The sequence below is a fragment of the Tachyglossus aculeatus genome, chromosome 9 (assembly GCF_015852505.1).
Source record: "Tachyglossus aculeatus isolate mTacAcu1 chromosome 9, mTacAcu1.pri, whole genome shotgun sequence".
Lineage (NCBI taxonomy): Eukaryota > Metazoa > Chordata > Mammalia > Monotremata > Tachyglossidae > Tachyglossus > Tachyglossus aculeatus.
The window spans coordinates 61,820,873-61,837,663 of NC_052074.1; the positions used below are offsets into that span (position 1 = coordinate 61,820,873).

The following is a 16,791-nucleotide window of genomic DNA, read 5'->3' on the forward strand; positions in this document are numbered from 1 at the left end:
TTAGCACCGCAAGATAGGCACTAAAGTTGAAATGCACACTGGAAAGTATATGTCAATTTAAATCTAGTACTGCACATACAAAATATGCACACGGCTGAAGGAACTGTAGTCCATTGAGGAGCAATGTGCTCTGTAGCGTAAAGAACAAAGAACTAGAAATCAGGCAACTTGGGTTACTGTGTGCAGAGCACTGTACTAAGCGCTCAGTAAATACCATTCGTTGTTCACCGCTGAATCGGCCTTGCCTAATCCTTCAAGCTTGTCAAGCTATTTTTGCCACCTTTTCCTGCTTTGGCACTTGGATCTGTGTGATATCTTTCTAGGACTGAAGGTTTTTATTTCAAGAATTTCTAGAATTTCGCCGTAGTGTACACTGAAGCCGGGATTGAGTGGTAAAAGTCAGAGAATACTTGCTGCTGATCTTAGCTACTTGCCTGGGCAGATTCCAGTTTTTATTTACTTTTCTGTAAACTCACTATGGGTAGGGAACACATCTGTTAATTTGGTCGTATTGTACTCTCCCAAGAGCTCTATGTGTAGCGCTCTGCACATAGAAAGCCCTCAATAAAATACCACTGATTTACTGATTGATGTCTTTCAAGTCCTTGAGGGCCAAGAGATATTTAGTACATACAGGTGTCTAGAAGGCAGATGAATTTTGGGTCAAATAACTATGCCTGTGTCAACACAATGACATCCAGTTGGGTTTTGCCTTCTCCAGCTAGAAGAGGTTGTTGGCAAAAAGGATTTCAGCTTTCTAGCCCAATTTCTCTCCCTGCGTGCTCTCCCAATGACCTCACCCTCCTAATGCTTTAGTAGGGAAGTAAATACGACTTCAAAATTTACCTTATCTGGAAGGAAAACAGAGAGCTCGGGAGAGATGTTGAAAGAAAACCCAAATCTTTGATGACTAAGTTTATAAAAAGGAGAATGAAAGTTGAATTCTACAGACGTATAGTAAAGTTCACCGTCCGGATTTCTCTTTCGGCGATCTGTGGACATAAATGAAAATATTTGCATTTCTCTGAAAGTTTTCGATCAGTTGAGAGATCTGGGAGAATCAAGAATTCCCTCAGCTGAGGGGGCCTTGAAAGGTCACCGAGTCGGGTCTTTTTCCCTCAGGAAGGGAAATCTAAATGCTAGAAGAGGAAGAAAATAAAATACATAAGACCTAAGAGGGGCTGTTTGATTCATGGGGCAGGGCGGCGTGAAATAATCCAGGAATGGTCTGGAGGAGACAAGATTGTAAGAGGATTTTGGAGATGGGTAGGGCTGATGCCTCATGGATTTAAGGACACAAGGAGTTCCTGGATGGAGAAGGGCTATGAGGAATGGGATGTAGGCAGGAAAACCAAGAGTGAGGAATAGTTAGGAGATGAGGAAAGAAGAGTGTGATTGGGTAATAGCGGAAAATAGACACAAAAGAGTCATTCGTTGCCGATTTGTTATATGTTTCCGATTTGTACTTCCCAAGCGCTTAATACAGTGTTCTGCACACAGTAAGCGCTCAATAAATATGAATGAATGAACGATTGAATGAATCGTCCTTTCACTAGTATTTATTGAGCAGTTACTGTGTGGAGAGCACTGTACTAAGTGCTTGGCGAGTACAACTCAGCATGGGGAGAGTGGTACAGAGCCTTGAAGCCAGTTGGGAAGTATTTTCTACTTTTTGCCAAAGGAGATTGTTTTTATGTGTATATACTCCAGAGTTGGAGTCAGACTGACAAAAACTAGTGACAAATATGTGCAGTGGGGATTATAACAACATATAACGATATAGAGAGGCAGCAAGGCCTAGTGGAAAGAGCACCGGCCTCCTAGTCAGAGGACCTGGGTTCTAATCCTACCTCGGCCACTTTGTCTGCTCTATGACTTTGAGCAAGTCACTTCTCTTCTCTGTGCCTCAGTCACCTCACCTGTAAAATGGGGATTAAGACTGTGAGCCCCACATGGGACTGTGTCCAAGCTGATTAGATTCTATCAGTCAATCGGTGGTATTTATTGAGTGCTTACTCTGTGCACAGCACTGAACTCAGTGCTTGGGAACATACAATTCTAGACCGTGAGCCCACTGTTGGGTAGGGACCATCTCTATATATTGCCAAATTGTACTTCCCAAACACTTAGTACAGTGCTCTGCACACAGTAAGCGCTCAATAAATATGGTTGAATGAATGAATGAATGAATATAACAGAGTTTGGTAGACACTTTTCCCTGTGCATCTATCCCAGATCTTAATACAGTGCCTGACACATAGTAAGCATTTAACGAATACCATTTAAAATAAAATTAACAAGAAGAGGTACAAGTAGATCAGGATGAAGTAGCAGAATAATTGAATATAAAAATGAAAACCCAAATAAAAAAGGACAACTATACATGTGTGTTGGAGAGAGGAGATAAAATTAAAACACATAGTTTCTAAGGATAGCTGCTGGGTGGATGAAGAGGGGAACTGGGAATTATTTCCTCAAACAGGTAGGATTTTTAGAGAGACTTTGATGGTGGAAACACTGTGGTATGGCAGATTAAGTACAGGAAGGAATTCCAGGCCAGGGGGAACCATGTTAATGCGGGGAAAGAGGCAGGAAAGGAGAGGAGAAGGTGAGATTAGGAGGAATGTAGAGTGCCAGCTGAGGAACACATCTGTCCATATCCTTAGACGTGGTTACCTCCCTACCTGCAATTGATTTTAATGTCTGTCTTTCCCCGCTAGATTGGAAGCCCCACGAGGATAGGAACTGTGTCTACTAAGAAGCAGCATGTCATAGTGGATAGAACACTGGGGAGTCAGAAGGTTCTGATCCATGAATGACATTTGACTAGAATGATTTATCTTAAAATCTATCCATATATCTATAGTATTTATTGAGATCGTACCATGTGCAAAATGTAATAACCACCACTCTAGAATAAAACAGACTACGTAGACATGATTATTGCCCTCATGCAGTTAAAGGACAGACACTAAAATGAATTACACAGACAAATTAAACAATAGGGGAAAGTATCTTCCAATTCTATCATTCCATCCCGAGAGCTAAATACAGTGCTTTACACTCAGTAATAGCTCAATAAATCCCGGTAATAATAACTGGGTTTTTTTGTTAAGCACTTACAAACGTGGCTCAGTGGAAAGAGTGCTGTCTTGGGAGTCAGAGTCATGATTTCGAAACCCTGCTTGGCCACTTGTCAGCTGTGTGACCTTGGGCAAGCCACATAACTTCTCTGTGCCTCAGTTACCTCATCTGTAAAATGGGGATTAAGACTGTGAGCCCCATGTGGGACAACCTGATCACCTGGTATCCCCCCAGTGCTGAGAACATAGTAAGCGCTTAACAAATATCATTATTATTATTATCATTACATGTTAAGCACTGTACTAAGAGCTAGGATAGATTCATTCATTCGTATTTGAGTGCTTACTGATTGATCTGTCCTTTTTCCCAAGCTTCTGGTCAAAAATAGTAGTCAGTGGGTCAGGGTTAATAATCCTCAATACCTCAGAGCCCCACTGTGCTGGTGATCAGCCCTGCTGATTTAAATCCACAAAATGCTTTTAGCCTCTTCCCGCTCATCATTACCTCCAGAACCAATATACCTCCCTCTGTTCTGGTTTGCCTTCCCCACTTCCATCCCAAGAAGGATTTTCCCTGGTCAAACCTGTGTACTCTTTCCCAGCGATTAGTACAGTGCTCTGCACATAATCTGTCTTAGGCTTTCAAGTCGTCTCCGACCTGTAGTGGCTCCATGGATACATCTCTCCCAGTACGCCCAACGTCCGTCTGAAATGGTTCTGGTAGTGGTTCCATAGAGTTTTCTTGGTAAAAAATCCGAAAGCGGTTTACCATTGCCTTCTTCCACACAATAAACTTGAATCTCTGCCCTCGACTCTCTCCCAGGCCGCCGCTGCCCAGTTTGGGTGAGTCTTAACTTGAGCAGATTGTCTTCCACTCGCTAGCTACTGCCCAAGCTAGGAATGGAATGGGAAGACCTCTGCTTGATTCTCCCTCCCATAGCATAGAGTCCTGGAAACTCCCCATGTGTGATCCTGAGAGAGGATCAGCACATAGTAAGGTCTTAATAAATACTATGTCTACTACTCAAAGTTACAGTCTGTTCCGCTTTGACTCAGGGACAGTAATCTTGCAAAGACCCATGCTAAATAAAGCTTATATTGTATTTGCTCCCCCCTCCTACTTAGACCCTGAAACCCTCATAGGGCAGGGAATATGTCTGACCTATGTCTCCAGGATGTTCTGTAGAAAAATATATCCTTAGAGTCGCTATGAATCGGAAATGACTTGATGGCACTCGATAATAATAATTAACATGTACCTACCCCAGTGCTTAGAAAGGTGTTTGACCCATGGTAAGCGCTTAAGAAATACCGTTGAAAAATTAGAAGAAATACCTAAACTGAGCCGTTTGTTCCAAAGCTACAGCTTGCCCTAGCCAAAGAGGCTCACAGAACCAAATGAAGAGTCCCTAATTTCCCAACAGGATTTTTAGACCAACTATAAATGAAACTATGTGGTGTGGCATAACGGAATTTATCATAATACATTCCAGATTCCTGGTTTTGATTTGATCTGAGGTGGATGTTTTTTTCCTAAGAGGAATGTGTCTGCTAATTCTGCCACATTGTACTCTCCCAAGCATTTAGTTCAGTGCTCTGCATATTCTATTTATTCTGACAGTTTTGACACCTGTCTACATGTTTTGCTTTGTTGTCTGTTTCGTTGTCTGTCTCCCCAGACTGTGAGCCTGTTGTTGGGTAGGGACTGTCTCTATATGTTGCCAACTTGTGCTTCTCAAGCGCTTAGTACAGTGCTCTGCACACAGTAAGTGCTCAATAAATACGATTGAATGAATGAAAAAAAATGATTGATTAACTGATTGACACCGACAGTCTGAGATGGTAATTGTGGAAAACCATAATTCTGCATGTTGTAAAATGTCTGAAGCTTGATTTTATAATAAAAGAAACCCTCCTCTTTCCATAAAGATGAAGATCTGTCAGTCTTCTGGACTGTAAGCCTGTTATGGATGGGGAACATATCTGCTAATTCTATTGTAATGTAATCTCCCAAGTGCTTAGTACAGTGCTCTGCACATAATAAACACTCAATAAATACCATTGATTGATTGATCTTATAGCCAGTCTTCCAGTCAAGATATATGAATTGACAACCAAATGCTAACTACAGTCATCCCTGATGGCTTTCTTTTTCCGGGAAGATCGCTTTTTTGGTGGGCCTCCTCTTTATCCTTATATAATGTGAGCATGTGGAATATGCCACCATTTATATCTCATCACCAGCATATCTCTTTCTAGCTTTCACTTTTAAAATTTTGTCCCTACAATAGGCCCCGTTGGTCTAGGGGCATTATTCTTGCTCTGGATGAGAGAGATCCAGATTCAAATTCCACACAAGTCCACCGTTCGTTTATGCACTTTTTAAAGAGGAGGAATCTAGGCACAGAGAAGTTAAGTGACTTACCCAAGGTCACCCAGCAGGCAAGTTGCAGAGCTGGGATTAGAGTCCACATCCTTTGACTCCCAGACCCAAATTATTTCCATTAAACCATGTAATCCTATATCTGAGTGCTTAGTACAGTGTTTGCCATAGAGTAAGCACTTAAATACCACTATTATTATGATCGTTATTACTGCCTACTGACCTTACCAGTTACCGTACTTTCCCTTCCACTGGAATTAGTTATGGGAAAAAATGGCAAATGGGTTGAACTTCACCAAAATATTTCACAATGACAATCTTAGTAGCATTCTATGGAAAACATTAAGCATTAAATGGAAATTTTTTTTAATTGAATGCAAGAATCATGTGCCAGCAAAATACATCTCTGAATAGGCTTGCAGTTTTGTATATATCATCTCATCCAACTGCTAACTGACCCATGAAGAACATAAACCATCAAGTCCCCTTGCAAGATTAAGAGTCAGAGAATGAAGCATGATAGAGCGTTCGCTTGATTAATGGCAGGCATTTTGGAAGATGACAGAAATCGAAATTTCCGTCTCAAATTTTCCTTCATGTTCTCCATGTTCTTTCACATCGAACAGCGGAGACCCAGATGGGGCTGGCTTCAGACTTTTTGTGAGTGAAGTAATTGTTTTGGGGCCCGTGAATGAGGGGGGAAGTGGTCGGACAAAACTAAAGGGTGATCAATGGCAGAGGCATGGAGGTGATCAAGCACGGCAGCGGTTAAAAACTTTTCAGTGCCGAATTGGTCTGGGTCCAGTCTATCCTGTGTCTACCCAGAGTTTAGCCCAGTGCTCGGCACGTAGTAGAGCCATCATTAACAAGTTTTCCCCCTAATAACAATAGTTATCATTATTGTGGTATTTGTTAAGTACATGCTATGTGCCAAGGACTGATGCCTGTCTACTTGTTTTGTTGTCTGTCTCCCCTCTTCCAGACTGTGTGCCAGTTGTTGGAATTGTCTCTATCTGTTGCTGAATTGTACTTTCCAAGCTCTTAGCGCCATAAGTGCTCAATAAATATGACTGAATGAAGGAATGAATTCAAGGTAATTAGGTTGGACACAGTCCCTGTCCCACATGGGACTCACAATCTTAATCCCCATTTTTCAGATGAGGGAACTGAGGCACAGAGAAGTTAAGTGACTTGCCCAAGGTCAATCAGTAGACAAGTGACAGATTCAGGATTATAAGGATTCCATCAGAAGGAACCCATTTAGAGCAGAGACAAAGTGATAAATGACATTGAATGTTCTCTGTGTACATGGAAGTGTATTAAGTGCTTGGGAGAATTCAATGCTGTTAGTAGACACTATTTCTGCCTTCAAGGAGCTTAACTGTACTGGCATATGAAGCAAAGGGGTCATGGGGGTGAGCCGGGAGGGTGGGGATGTCCCCCAGAAAAACTAGGTTTTAAGCACTTTGATCCCTTTAACCCTTTAATTCATTTTAATGTCAGGTTCCATTTGGCTTCCACCTCTTTCACTCCTCCAAACCCATCCTCTCAAAAGGTCACCAGTGATCTTCTCACCACATTTGATGGCCTCTTCTCCTTCCTGACCCTCTTTGACCTCTCAGCTGCCTTCGACACTATGGATGACCCCTTTCTCCTGGAAACATTACCCAAACTTAGCTTCACTGACATTGTCCTCTCCTGCTTCTCCTCCTAGCTCTCTGACCACTTAGTCTCACACTCTTTCATGGGCTCCTCCTCTTCCTCCCAACCCTTAACTGCGAGTGTCCCTCAAGGCTCGGTTCTGGGACCACTTCTAGTCTTCATCTACAACCACTCCCTTGGAGAACTCATTCCCTCAGATGACTTCAACTGCCATCTCTATGTGGATGATTCCCCAATTCTACATCTCCAGCCCTGACCTCTCTCCTTCCCTGTAATCTCACACTTCCTCCAGCCATCAAGACATCTCTATCTGGACGTCCTGCCAACATCAGACTTAACCTGTCCAAAACAGAACTCTTCATCTTCTCATCCAAACCCTGCCCTCTCCCTGACTTTCCATTCACTGTAAACAGGCCCACCATCCTCCGTCTCACAGATTCATAACTTGGGTATTCTCCTAGACTCATCTCTCCCATTCGACCCACATATTCAATCTGTCACCAAATTCTGTCAGTTCTACCTTCACAAAAATCATTCAGATCTTCCCTTTCCTCTTCATCCAAACTACTACTATGCTAAAGCAGTGCTTAAAACAGCACTCAGCACGTAGTAAGCGCTTAACAAATACCATCATTATTATTTATCCTGTCCCACCTTGACTACTGCATCAACCTCCTTGCTGACATCCCTACCTCCAGGCCATACTTTGCTCTGCTGTCCAGATCATTTTTTTCTAAAAAACATCTTTAATCCATATTTCCCCACTCCTCAAGAACCTCCAGTGGTTGCCTGTCCACCTTTACATCCAACAGAAACTCCTTACCATTGGCTTTAAAGCATTCAATCACCTTGTCCCCTCCTACTTTACCTCCCTGATTGCTCTCCTCTAATGCTAACATACTCACTGTACCTTGATCTTGTCCATCACCAATCTCTCACTCATGTCCTACCTCTGGCCTGGAGGTCCCTCCCTCTTCATATCCAACATACCATCACTCTCCTCATCTTCAAAACCTTATTAAAAGCACATCACCTCCAAGAGACCTTGCCCGACTAAGCCCTCACTTCCTCTACTCCCTCTTCCCTTCTATGTCACGCTTACACTTGGATTTTCACCCTTTGTTTACCCCCACCCATGGAAAGAGCCCGAGCTTGGGAGTTGGAGGTCATGGGTTATAATCCTGGCTCTGCCACATGTCTGCTGTGTGTCCTTGGGCAAGTCACTTAACTTCTCTGAGCCTGTTACCTCATCTGTTAACTGGGGATTAAGACTGAGCCCCACATGGGAAAACCTGATCACCTTGTATCCCCCCCCCAGTGCTTAGAACAGTGCTTTGCACATAATAAGTGCTTAACAAATGCCATCATTATTATTATTATATCCACCTGTGTAACTGACTCAATTATATCAATGTCTGTCTCCCTCTAGACTGTAAGCTCCTTGTGGGCAGGGACTGTGGTTACCAACTCTGTTATAAAGTAACAATTCCGGAACTTGTTAAGTGCTTACTACGTGACAGGCACTGTTCCAAGTGCTGGGATAGATTCAAGTTAATCACATCGGACCCAGTCCCTGTCCCATAAGGGACTCACAGGTTAAGTAGGAGGGAGTAGGATTCAATATCCATTTTACAGATGAGGTAACTGAGGAACTGAGAAGTGAAGTGACCTGTCCAAGGGCACACAGTAGATTAGTGTCAGAGTCGGGATTGGAACCCAGTTCTCTCACTCCCAGGCCTGTGCTTTTTCCACTCCACCACCATATTCACTCAAGTGCTTAGTATAGTGGTCCTCAAAAAATACCACTGATTGAATGATTGGATCTGGGAATGGGAACAGTCTCTCTTTATGAAGTCATTACATCACGTTCTGTGTCGCACAGTGCAGTGTAACGATCTCATGCAACTCCTAGGTCATACCACATGTCATGGCGAATTCACACAACAGAAAGAGGAGACAATTTTTTTTTTCCAGAAGCAAAATGTCAGAAGTTGATCCTGGGCACATCCAGTCGGCCAAGAGACCATCACAAAGCCGGAACACTTACCCAGCGGGAAAAGTCCTCCTGATCCCACCAAGTGGATTGAAACCCAGCATCTTTTTCTCAAAATGAGTCTCTGCCAGGCAAATCCCATTCACTGGGGTATAGCCGGTCTGGCCATGAAATCCATTTTAAAGTTAGTTATGTGAAGAAGAAAGCTGACGAGTACTTATGGTTTCAAACATTCCAAAGACGTAGACCTCGCTCTGTCAATATAATGCATCATGTGATGTCTCCAAAACAGGGATCTGCTACCTCACGGTGTTTGCCATTCGCCAAATCCAATTTCTTTTCATTCTCGCCAGAGATCTGACTGTGATTTGCTCGGAGGTGGATTTTCTTAAAACAAATACTAAACCTATATGAACTGAGATGTCACAATGGAAAGTCTTGATTCGGATTGCCAAGGGGTGCCTTGGATTTATTAATTTAGTACAAGAAACATTTTTCTTTCTCCGGACTAAAAAATGTCAATCCGATGCCTGACCCTTAAGTACTGGCACTAAATAGCTCATCCAAATGCCTGTCTCATTTTTATTTTTTAATTTCTGAGCAATTCAGACATGCAAACACCGAATGCTATTGTGAGAATGGATATTACACATCTCAAAATACCTTTAAGTGCCTGCAAAAGTTGTTCATTTTAGGAACCAACTGGCTGATGAAGTTTTTCTCTGACATTTACCTTGGCTGCTTTACATAGTCTTTGATGAGTGGCGAATCACCTCCCAGAACTATTTTCAATAACCATGACCTCCTGCTCCTAATGTCTGCTCTCCTTTGGCATAAAAAGTGCGTGGAGAGTCTGATAATTTACTACATGCCATCTCCGATTAGGTGCGGACAAGGTCTGTGGAGATTTTCCTTTCATGTGGAAAAAAAATGAGTATTCAGAGAGGAAGATCTCATTATCTACCTAAAATGAATCCTCTCACAGTTCTTTCCTATTCAGCAAGCAAAAGCAGGAACCAACTATTTGTTATGCTTCTACCTCGTTGTATCGTACCCTCCCAAGTGCTTAGTACAGTGCTTTGCACACAGTGAATACAACTGAATTAATACTAAATGAGGGACACCTTGAACTCCCCTAAAAGTATCACCTTGTCTCTGGGACATGCTTCTTGCATTCGTGAATTCTCGAAATGCTGTTCTGGGAAGGTCCATTTCTAAAAGAATCGGAAAGGATCCTGGAAGTGAATCTCTGTGGGGTGAAGATCCAAGTAATTAAAAACTGCTCCCAAACAGCTGCTCAGATTTCAATTAGTCCCACTGATAACAACAGATCTTTTCTGAAATCCGCCCCCCCCTCGCACACGAACACACAGAAACAAGCAAAGTCTACTCACATTCCTTTCAGCCGTTGCCACATTTTTTCAGTCTGTTCTCCTATCAGATACTTTAAAGAGGTGCTGCCATATTCCTCAAGCTCAGTAGCAGTGGACCCCATGACAGCCGTCCTACGATAGACAATCAGTCAGGTTCAAGAGGTAATTAAAAGCATCCCCCAGTCCACGACTGAGCTCCAGAGAAGCCTCACACATAATTCAACTGCCGCTCTCACGTGTCAGAACCCGTCGGATTCACCAGAACCGACGGAAGGATTTGCCAAAAATCGCTCCTTGCTTTGATAGGCAAATCCACCGCTCTGTTTCCCTCAAGCACACAGCCACATGAACAGCTCTTCTGACCTCACGAGTATAATCCGCACATGTGAGCCGGCTACAATACTACAGACTGTCGGCACAGACTGTCCCCCACGCAGTTCATTTGTCAGAATTATGTGCATCGCAGCGCGAAAGCATCCCTCCTGTTTATTAGAATGGTGGGCTAAGTAGGAGAGAAGCGGGTGACTCCTAGCATGCCTTAAAAACATCGAATTTCTCTCTCTACACCAAAGGAGCGGGAGGCGAAAGGAAAACAGATGGTAAAAAGCAGAGACGGCAGAACCACCCTGAGAAGAAAAGCGCTGGGTATACGCCAAGGGTTTTTACTCTCTCAATTCCCACGTAACCAGCTTTTAAAATTCACCGTACATTTAATAAATAATTGAACGGCATTTGTGTCAGCAGGTTGAGAGAGCGTGAACCTCGGCAGAGGATGGATTTTCGCTCCACAGGTTGTTATTGAAAGAATCTGTACATCAACCAATGCTGTAATCATGGCTATTCACCTTCTCCTAGCAACTCGGCACAGCGGGGAACTGCTAACTGAGCCCCTGGAAAACACAGCAGCTGCAATACAGCCTGTTCTGTGAATCCTCTGGAAGAGGGAAAGTGTGTGTGTTTGTGTCTGTGTGCGTGTGGTGGGTGTGGTGTGTGTAGCAGGATGATGAACCCGTTTATTTTAGAAGAAAAACAAAAATAAGGGAGGATGCATGTAAACGGAGAAAGGAAACAGTCACCCGACAGCTTCTCAACATAAAACTTTCTCCCTCTCTCTCCATCTCTCCTTCTGTCTCCCTATCTCTTTCTTTGGCTCCCTGTCTCTCGGACTCTCCCTCTTTTTCTCCCCAGTATCACTTTCTCATTAAACCGTCCTTTGCAGTCCTTGAATTGTCTGTAGAGATAAAGAATAATAGTAATAATAATAATAATAATGGTATTTGTTAAGCTCTATGTGCCAAGCACTGTTCTGAGCGCTGGGGTGGGTACAAAGTTATCACGTTGCCCCACATGGGGCTCACAGTCGGTCCCAATTTTACAGATGAGGTAACTGAGGCACAGAGAAGTTGTGACTTGCCCAAAGTCACACAGCTGACAAGTGGCAGAGCCGTATGTATACGATTTATATACATATATGTATAAGCAGCGTGACTCAGTGGAAAGAGCATGGGCTTTGGAGTCAGAGGTTATGGGTTCAAATCCCGGCTCTGCCAATTGTCAGCTGTGTGGCTTTGGGCTAGTCACTTAACTTCTCTGTGCCTCAGTTACCTCATCTGTAAAATGAGGATTAAGACTGTGAGCCACCTGGGGGACAACCTGATCACCTTGTAACCTCCCCAGTGCTTAGAATAGTGCATTGCACATAGTAAGTGCTTAATAAATGCCATCATTATTATTATAAATGATACATTATATTATTTACATATATGCATATATATTATTTCTACAGACAGTTTGGGGAATGCAAAGGACAGGGATAACTAGCTAGATAGATGGATAGATATAGTTACATAGCTAAATATGGGTATAATACATAGGTATACCTATTGATAGTATAGACGAAGGTATAACTATAGATATAGGTAGTCCTTGTAGCTAATATAACATACGTAGTGAAGTAACTTTGTCACCCTGATTTAAGAGCTCAATAAATTCATAAATGGATGGATAGTTCAAGCAACTATTATAAACGGAAGATTTCTGCAAAGATATCTGAAAGTACCGTTTATATGCCTAATATCCAGTCAGTTTAAGTCACTGAATATGGACTTGTCTACTGGTTCAAAGATGGTGAGACATCACCAGCAGGTGGGTGTGACTAATAAAGCCACTCATTGGGTGACTGACATAAAGATTGCTTTTTCTGCTGAAACTGATGCAAGTTATCCACGTCGCTGACACTGTTCCCATTTCCCCCTTTGGGTCAGAAAAGGAAAACTCGCCTCCAATTGGAATAGCTGGAGGGGGGATGCAAGCAAACCAGCTTTAAAGACCTGACCATTCTGATAGTAATAATAATAATAATTATCAGGGTGTTTGTCAAGAAATGTACTAAACACTGGGGTAGATACAAGATAATGATGTCAGATACAATCAATCTGTCGATCGTATTTATTGAATGCAAAGTTTAGTGATTTGCCCAAGGTCACACAGCAGCAAAGAGGCAGGATAAGAACCCAGCTCCCCTGACTCTAAGGCTGGTGCACTTTCCCGTTAGTAAGCAGTTATGTTCATTACACACCTTTTTAAACTTTATTCATGTTAAGGAAACATTTTGTGTGTGTATCTGTGTGTTGAAAGGAGGTTACAAGCCCAAGGAGAGTGTGGTTTTCGTGACTACAATTTATAGCATCAGAAAAACTTTCCACAGAAACATTCTTCTAGTGAGAATCTTCCATTAGGATCTGCTTATAAATTTGTCCTGAGAACAGGATAAAGGGCTAACCTGATTTGATGAGGATTAAATCTCATCATAAATAAATCCTTTATTCTGAAATGAGAATAAGGATGAGAGGATAGTAACGGACTAGGAAATCAACAGAGCTCAGAGAAATGTACTCAGGGTATTTTGTAAATGTAAACCACTGGAAGCACAATCCACACAAAGTCACCTTACCCACTCGCTTGAACTGAAGCTTTGACAGGTGTATGCCTGAATCTCCCTCTATGTTGAAATCTGACATTCATTCATTCAATCGTATTTATTGAGTGCTTACTATGTGCAGAGCACTGGACTAAGAATTTGGAAAGTACAATTCAGCAACAAAGCAATCCCCACCCAACAACAGGCTTACAGTCTAGAAATTTCATTTGTATTTATTGAACGCTTAACGTGTGCAGAGCACTGTACTCAGCACTTAGGAGAGTACACTACCGCAATAAGCAGATGCATTCCCTGGCCACAATGAGCATACAGTCTACAGTGGGGGAGACAAACATTAATATAAATTTTTAACAAATAGCAGTCCATAGATGTCACCATTTTCGAAAGTCCTTCTAAAATCTTACCTCCCATGAAGATCTTCCCTGATTCTTTCCTGAGATTGGATCTTCCCAAAGACACCTTGGCACCTGTGCACAATCTGAGCACCCTTGAACCTGCATCCTTCAGTAGCACTTGGGCATGTATCTTATATACCTTTTTACTTAAGTACACACTCACTTTCATCTCCCTCGTTTTCTCTTTCCTCTTACGTCTAAATTACTTCAGAATCGGTCTCCCCTGCTAGAATGTAAGCTTCTGGAAGACAGGGACCATGCTTATGAACTCTTTCTTACTCTCCTAAGCAGATAATGCTGTGTTCAGAACAATAAACACTCTCAATTGATCCTCTGCCATTTTTCTCCTAGGTACAGGTCAAGAAAATTCTAAGGATACACATACCAGAACGACTTTAAGATGGGATGTTCATGCGTCCATGGAGTTGCTATGCATCAGAAATGGCATTTGAAGAAGAATACAGTGAGCCACTAGAGAAAGAGTGTCTTCTCTTAAACCACATAAAGAGCCACTAAAAAGAAACTATTTACCCCAAAGTGGGAGCCATTATTTAAAGTCGACCTGCAAAATCATCTACAGAGATAAGGACAACTTTGAAATTCAGACAGTGGATAAGAAGATGAACTCATTTCTAACAATTTCTTAGAAAATGCATGATTATCTTAGAAATTCAGAGGGCAAAATAAGTTATTTCCCTGAGATTTAAGAAATTAGGCATGACCATATGATTAATAATGATAAATGAAGCTTAATTATTTTTGTGAAAAATCTGGGCTTCAAATGCCGGATCTATGGTATGAATCGCTTTTTTCAAAGTCAGTATCCAAGAGTAAAATAAATGATTTCCAAGTATCTAAGACATCAAATCTTGAATCAATTTATAACATAAATCCTGTCACCTTCCAATTTCAAATCAGGCATTTGGAAACACTCAAAGCTTAATTAACTCAAGCTAATGATGCTTATGAAATTAAAAAGATACTGATTCTTATCATCGGGTTGTTCTGCATTTCTACCAGATGGTGTTTTTTCACTTAATCAATCATCACCAGCTAGCTTCTCATCCTGGGCAACTTTGGGTCAATTTCCTTGGTGAAGTAAATATCTGCCAACTGGGAAACCCCCCATGCTAGACTTAGTAATAATAATAATAATAATAATAATAATAATAATAATAATAATAATAATAATAGCAGCACTGCATTAAGCAGTTGGGAAAGTACAAGAGAGTGATCCTTGCCAACAGAGAGCTTACAATCTAGAGGGTAAGGATTTTCGGTTATCTGTGAATATCATCAGACTCACCCCTTAACTATCCATAATCTCATCTTCAAAACCAAGTAACACATCATTTTTAAAACTTTTCTTCCCTCTTAAAAAAAAATGTCTTCACTGAACTGACGAATCAAATGAAATCTTTCATTTTTAGTCTCCGTAATATGTGAATTTTGGTGCCAGTAATTTTTTTGTCCTCTGGAGATGAATTTGATGGGAGAAAGAAATCGACTTGCCAATTTCCTTTCAGGGTCATGTATATTTAAAAAAATCTCAAAATAACCAATTCGGGACTATTCCTATGATTTAGAAGATGTAAAGAGAGTCTCCTGGGAGCCGGAATTCTATGGTATAGAGATATACAGCAATTTAAAGTGCCAGATGGGCATTCTAAACTGAGATGTGGGGAGGCACTGATTTCCTAACCAGTGATTGTCGCCGTCTCTCCTTCTCCACTGCCATTTCTCACGGCATCCTGAATTATGCCGTGACATTCAGTAGTCCTTCACAAGTCACCAAGCCATGGTCACTTGGATTTTCCACGGGACCGGTGGTAAAGTAGCTCCAGTAAAGTTAACTGACCGGGTTTAAGGCATACAGACTTCAGCCTAAATGGTTCCCCACAGAAGGCGCTGGGCAATTATCCTTCCGAAATTTAAGATTCAGGAGGGCTACGTGCTAATGAGCTGTGACTCAGAAATCACCGGAGAGGTGAGTCCGGACAAGTAGTTGTTGCGAACAAACAACAGCCTCCTCTAAACTAGTGGGCATGGAATGTGTTTGCCAACTCTGCTGCATTGTACACTCCCAAGCACTTAGTACAGTGCTCTGCACATAGTAAGCTTTCAAGAAATAGCATTAAAAGAAAAAAATTGTGGATCTGACTGGGCAACTCCATCCTTCAGCTGCTACGCTTCTTTGTAAAGATGATGTTCTCAACTCCCATTTTCCTTGACTGTCAAGAACTGCATATTTTTTCCATAGTGTGGCCTAGTGGATAAAGCACAGGCCTGGGAGTCGAGGACCTGGGTTCTAATCCTACCTCTCCCCCCCCCACTTACTGAATACACATCTCCTCCAAGATGCCTTCCCTGATTAAGCCATTATTTCCTTTTCTTCAACCCCCTTCTGCATCACCCTGAGTTGCTCCCTTTATTCATCCCCCCAGCCCCACACCCCCAAGGCTCACAGCACTTATGTCCACATCCGTAATTTATTTATATCAATGTCTGTCTCCCCTTTTAGATTGCAAGCTCATTGTGGGCAAGGAATGTGCCTGTTATATTATATTCTTCCAAGCTCTTAATACAGTGTTCTGCACACAGTAAGTGCTCAATAAACACGATTGACTGACTGCCTCCACCACTTGTCTGCTGAGTGACCATGGACAAGTCATTTCACATCTCTGTGCCCCGGTTCCCTCATCTGGAAAATGGGAATGAAGACTGTGAGTGCCATGTGGGACAGGGACTGTGTCCAACCTGATTAGCTTGTATCCACCCCAGTGTTTAACAAATTCCATCAGAATAATGACCATCGAAATGCGAGAATTCCCAGTGATCCCACCACAGCTGGGTGACCGCAACTTCGGGCAGAATAAATCTGTCACGTCCACCACTGGTGAAGCCATGAGTAACAGCCACTGTTACCCTATGACACTCAACCTGTCCCATTCTCCCCCCCAC

The 16,791-nt window shown here is 42.2% G+C and overlaps 1 protein-coding gene across 5 annotated transcripts in view; it reads right to left on the reverse strand.

Moving 5' to 3' along the window:
* PDE1A (phosphodiesterase 1A) overlaps positions 1-11,219 on the reverse strand; it is a 213,518-nt gene extending 202,299 nt beyond the window's left edge. For 3 of the 5 annotated variants that reach the window (XM_038751271.1, XM_038751270.1, XM_038751264.1), the window contains exons 1-2: positions 11,203-11,218; positions 10,516-10,626 (exon numbers count right to left, since the gene is read on the reverse strand). In XM_038751271.1, the coding sequence (XP_038607199.1) occupies positions 10,516-10,626; positions 11,203-11,204 (113 nt within the window). In that variant the 5' untranslated portion in view covers positions 11,205-11,218. Of the gene's footprint in view, positions 1-10,515; positions 10,990-11,202 lie in introns of those variants that run through there. The other 2 variants (XM_038751267.1, XM_038751266.1) reach the window with 2 other exon arrangements.
* Between the last annotated feature and the right edge of the window lie 5,572 nt (positions 11,220-16,791).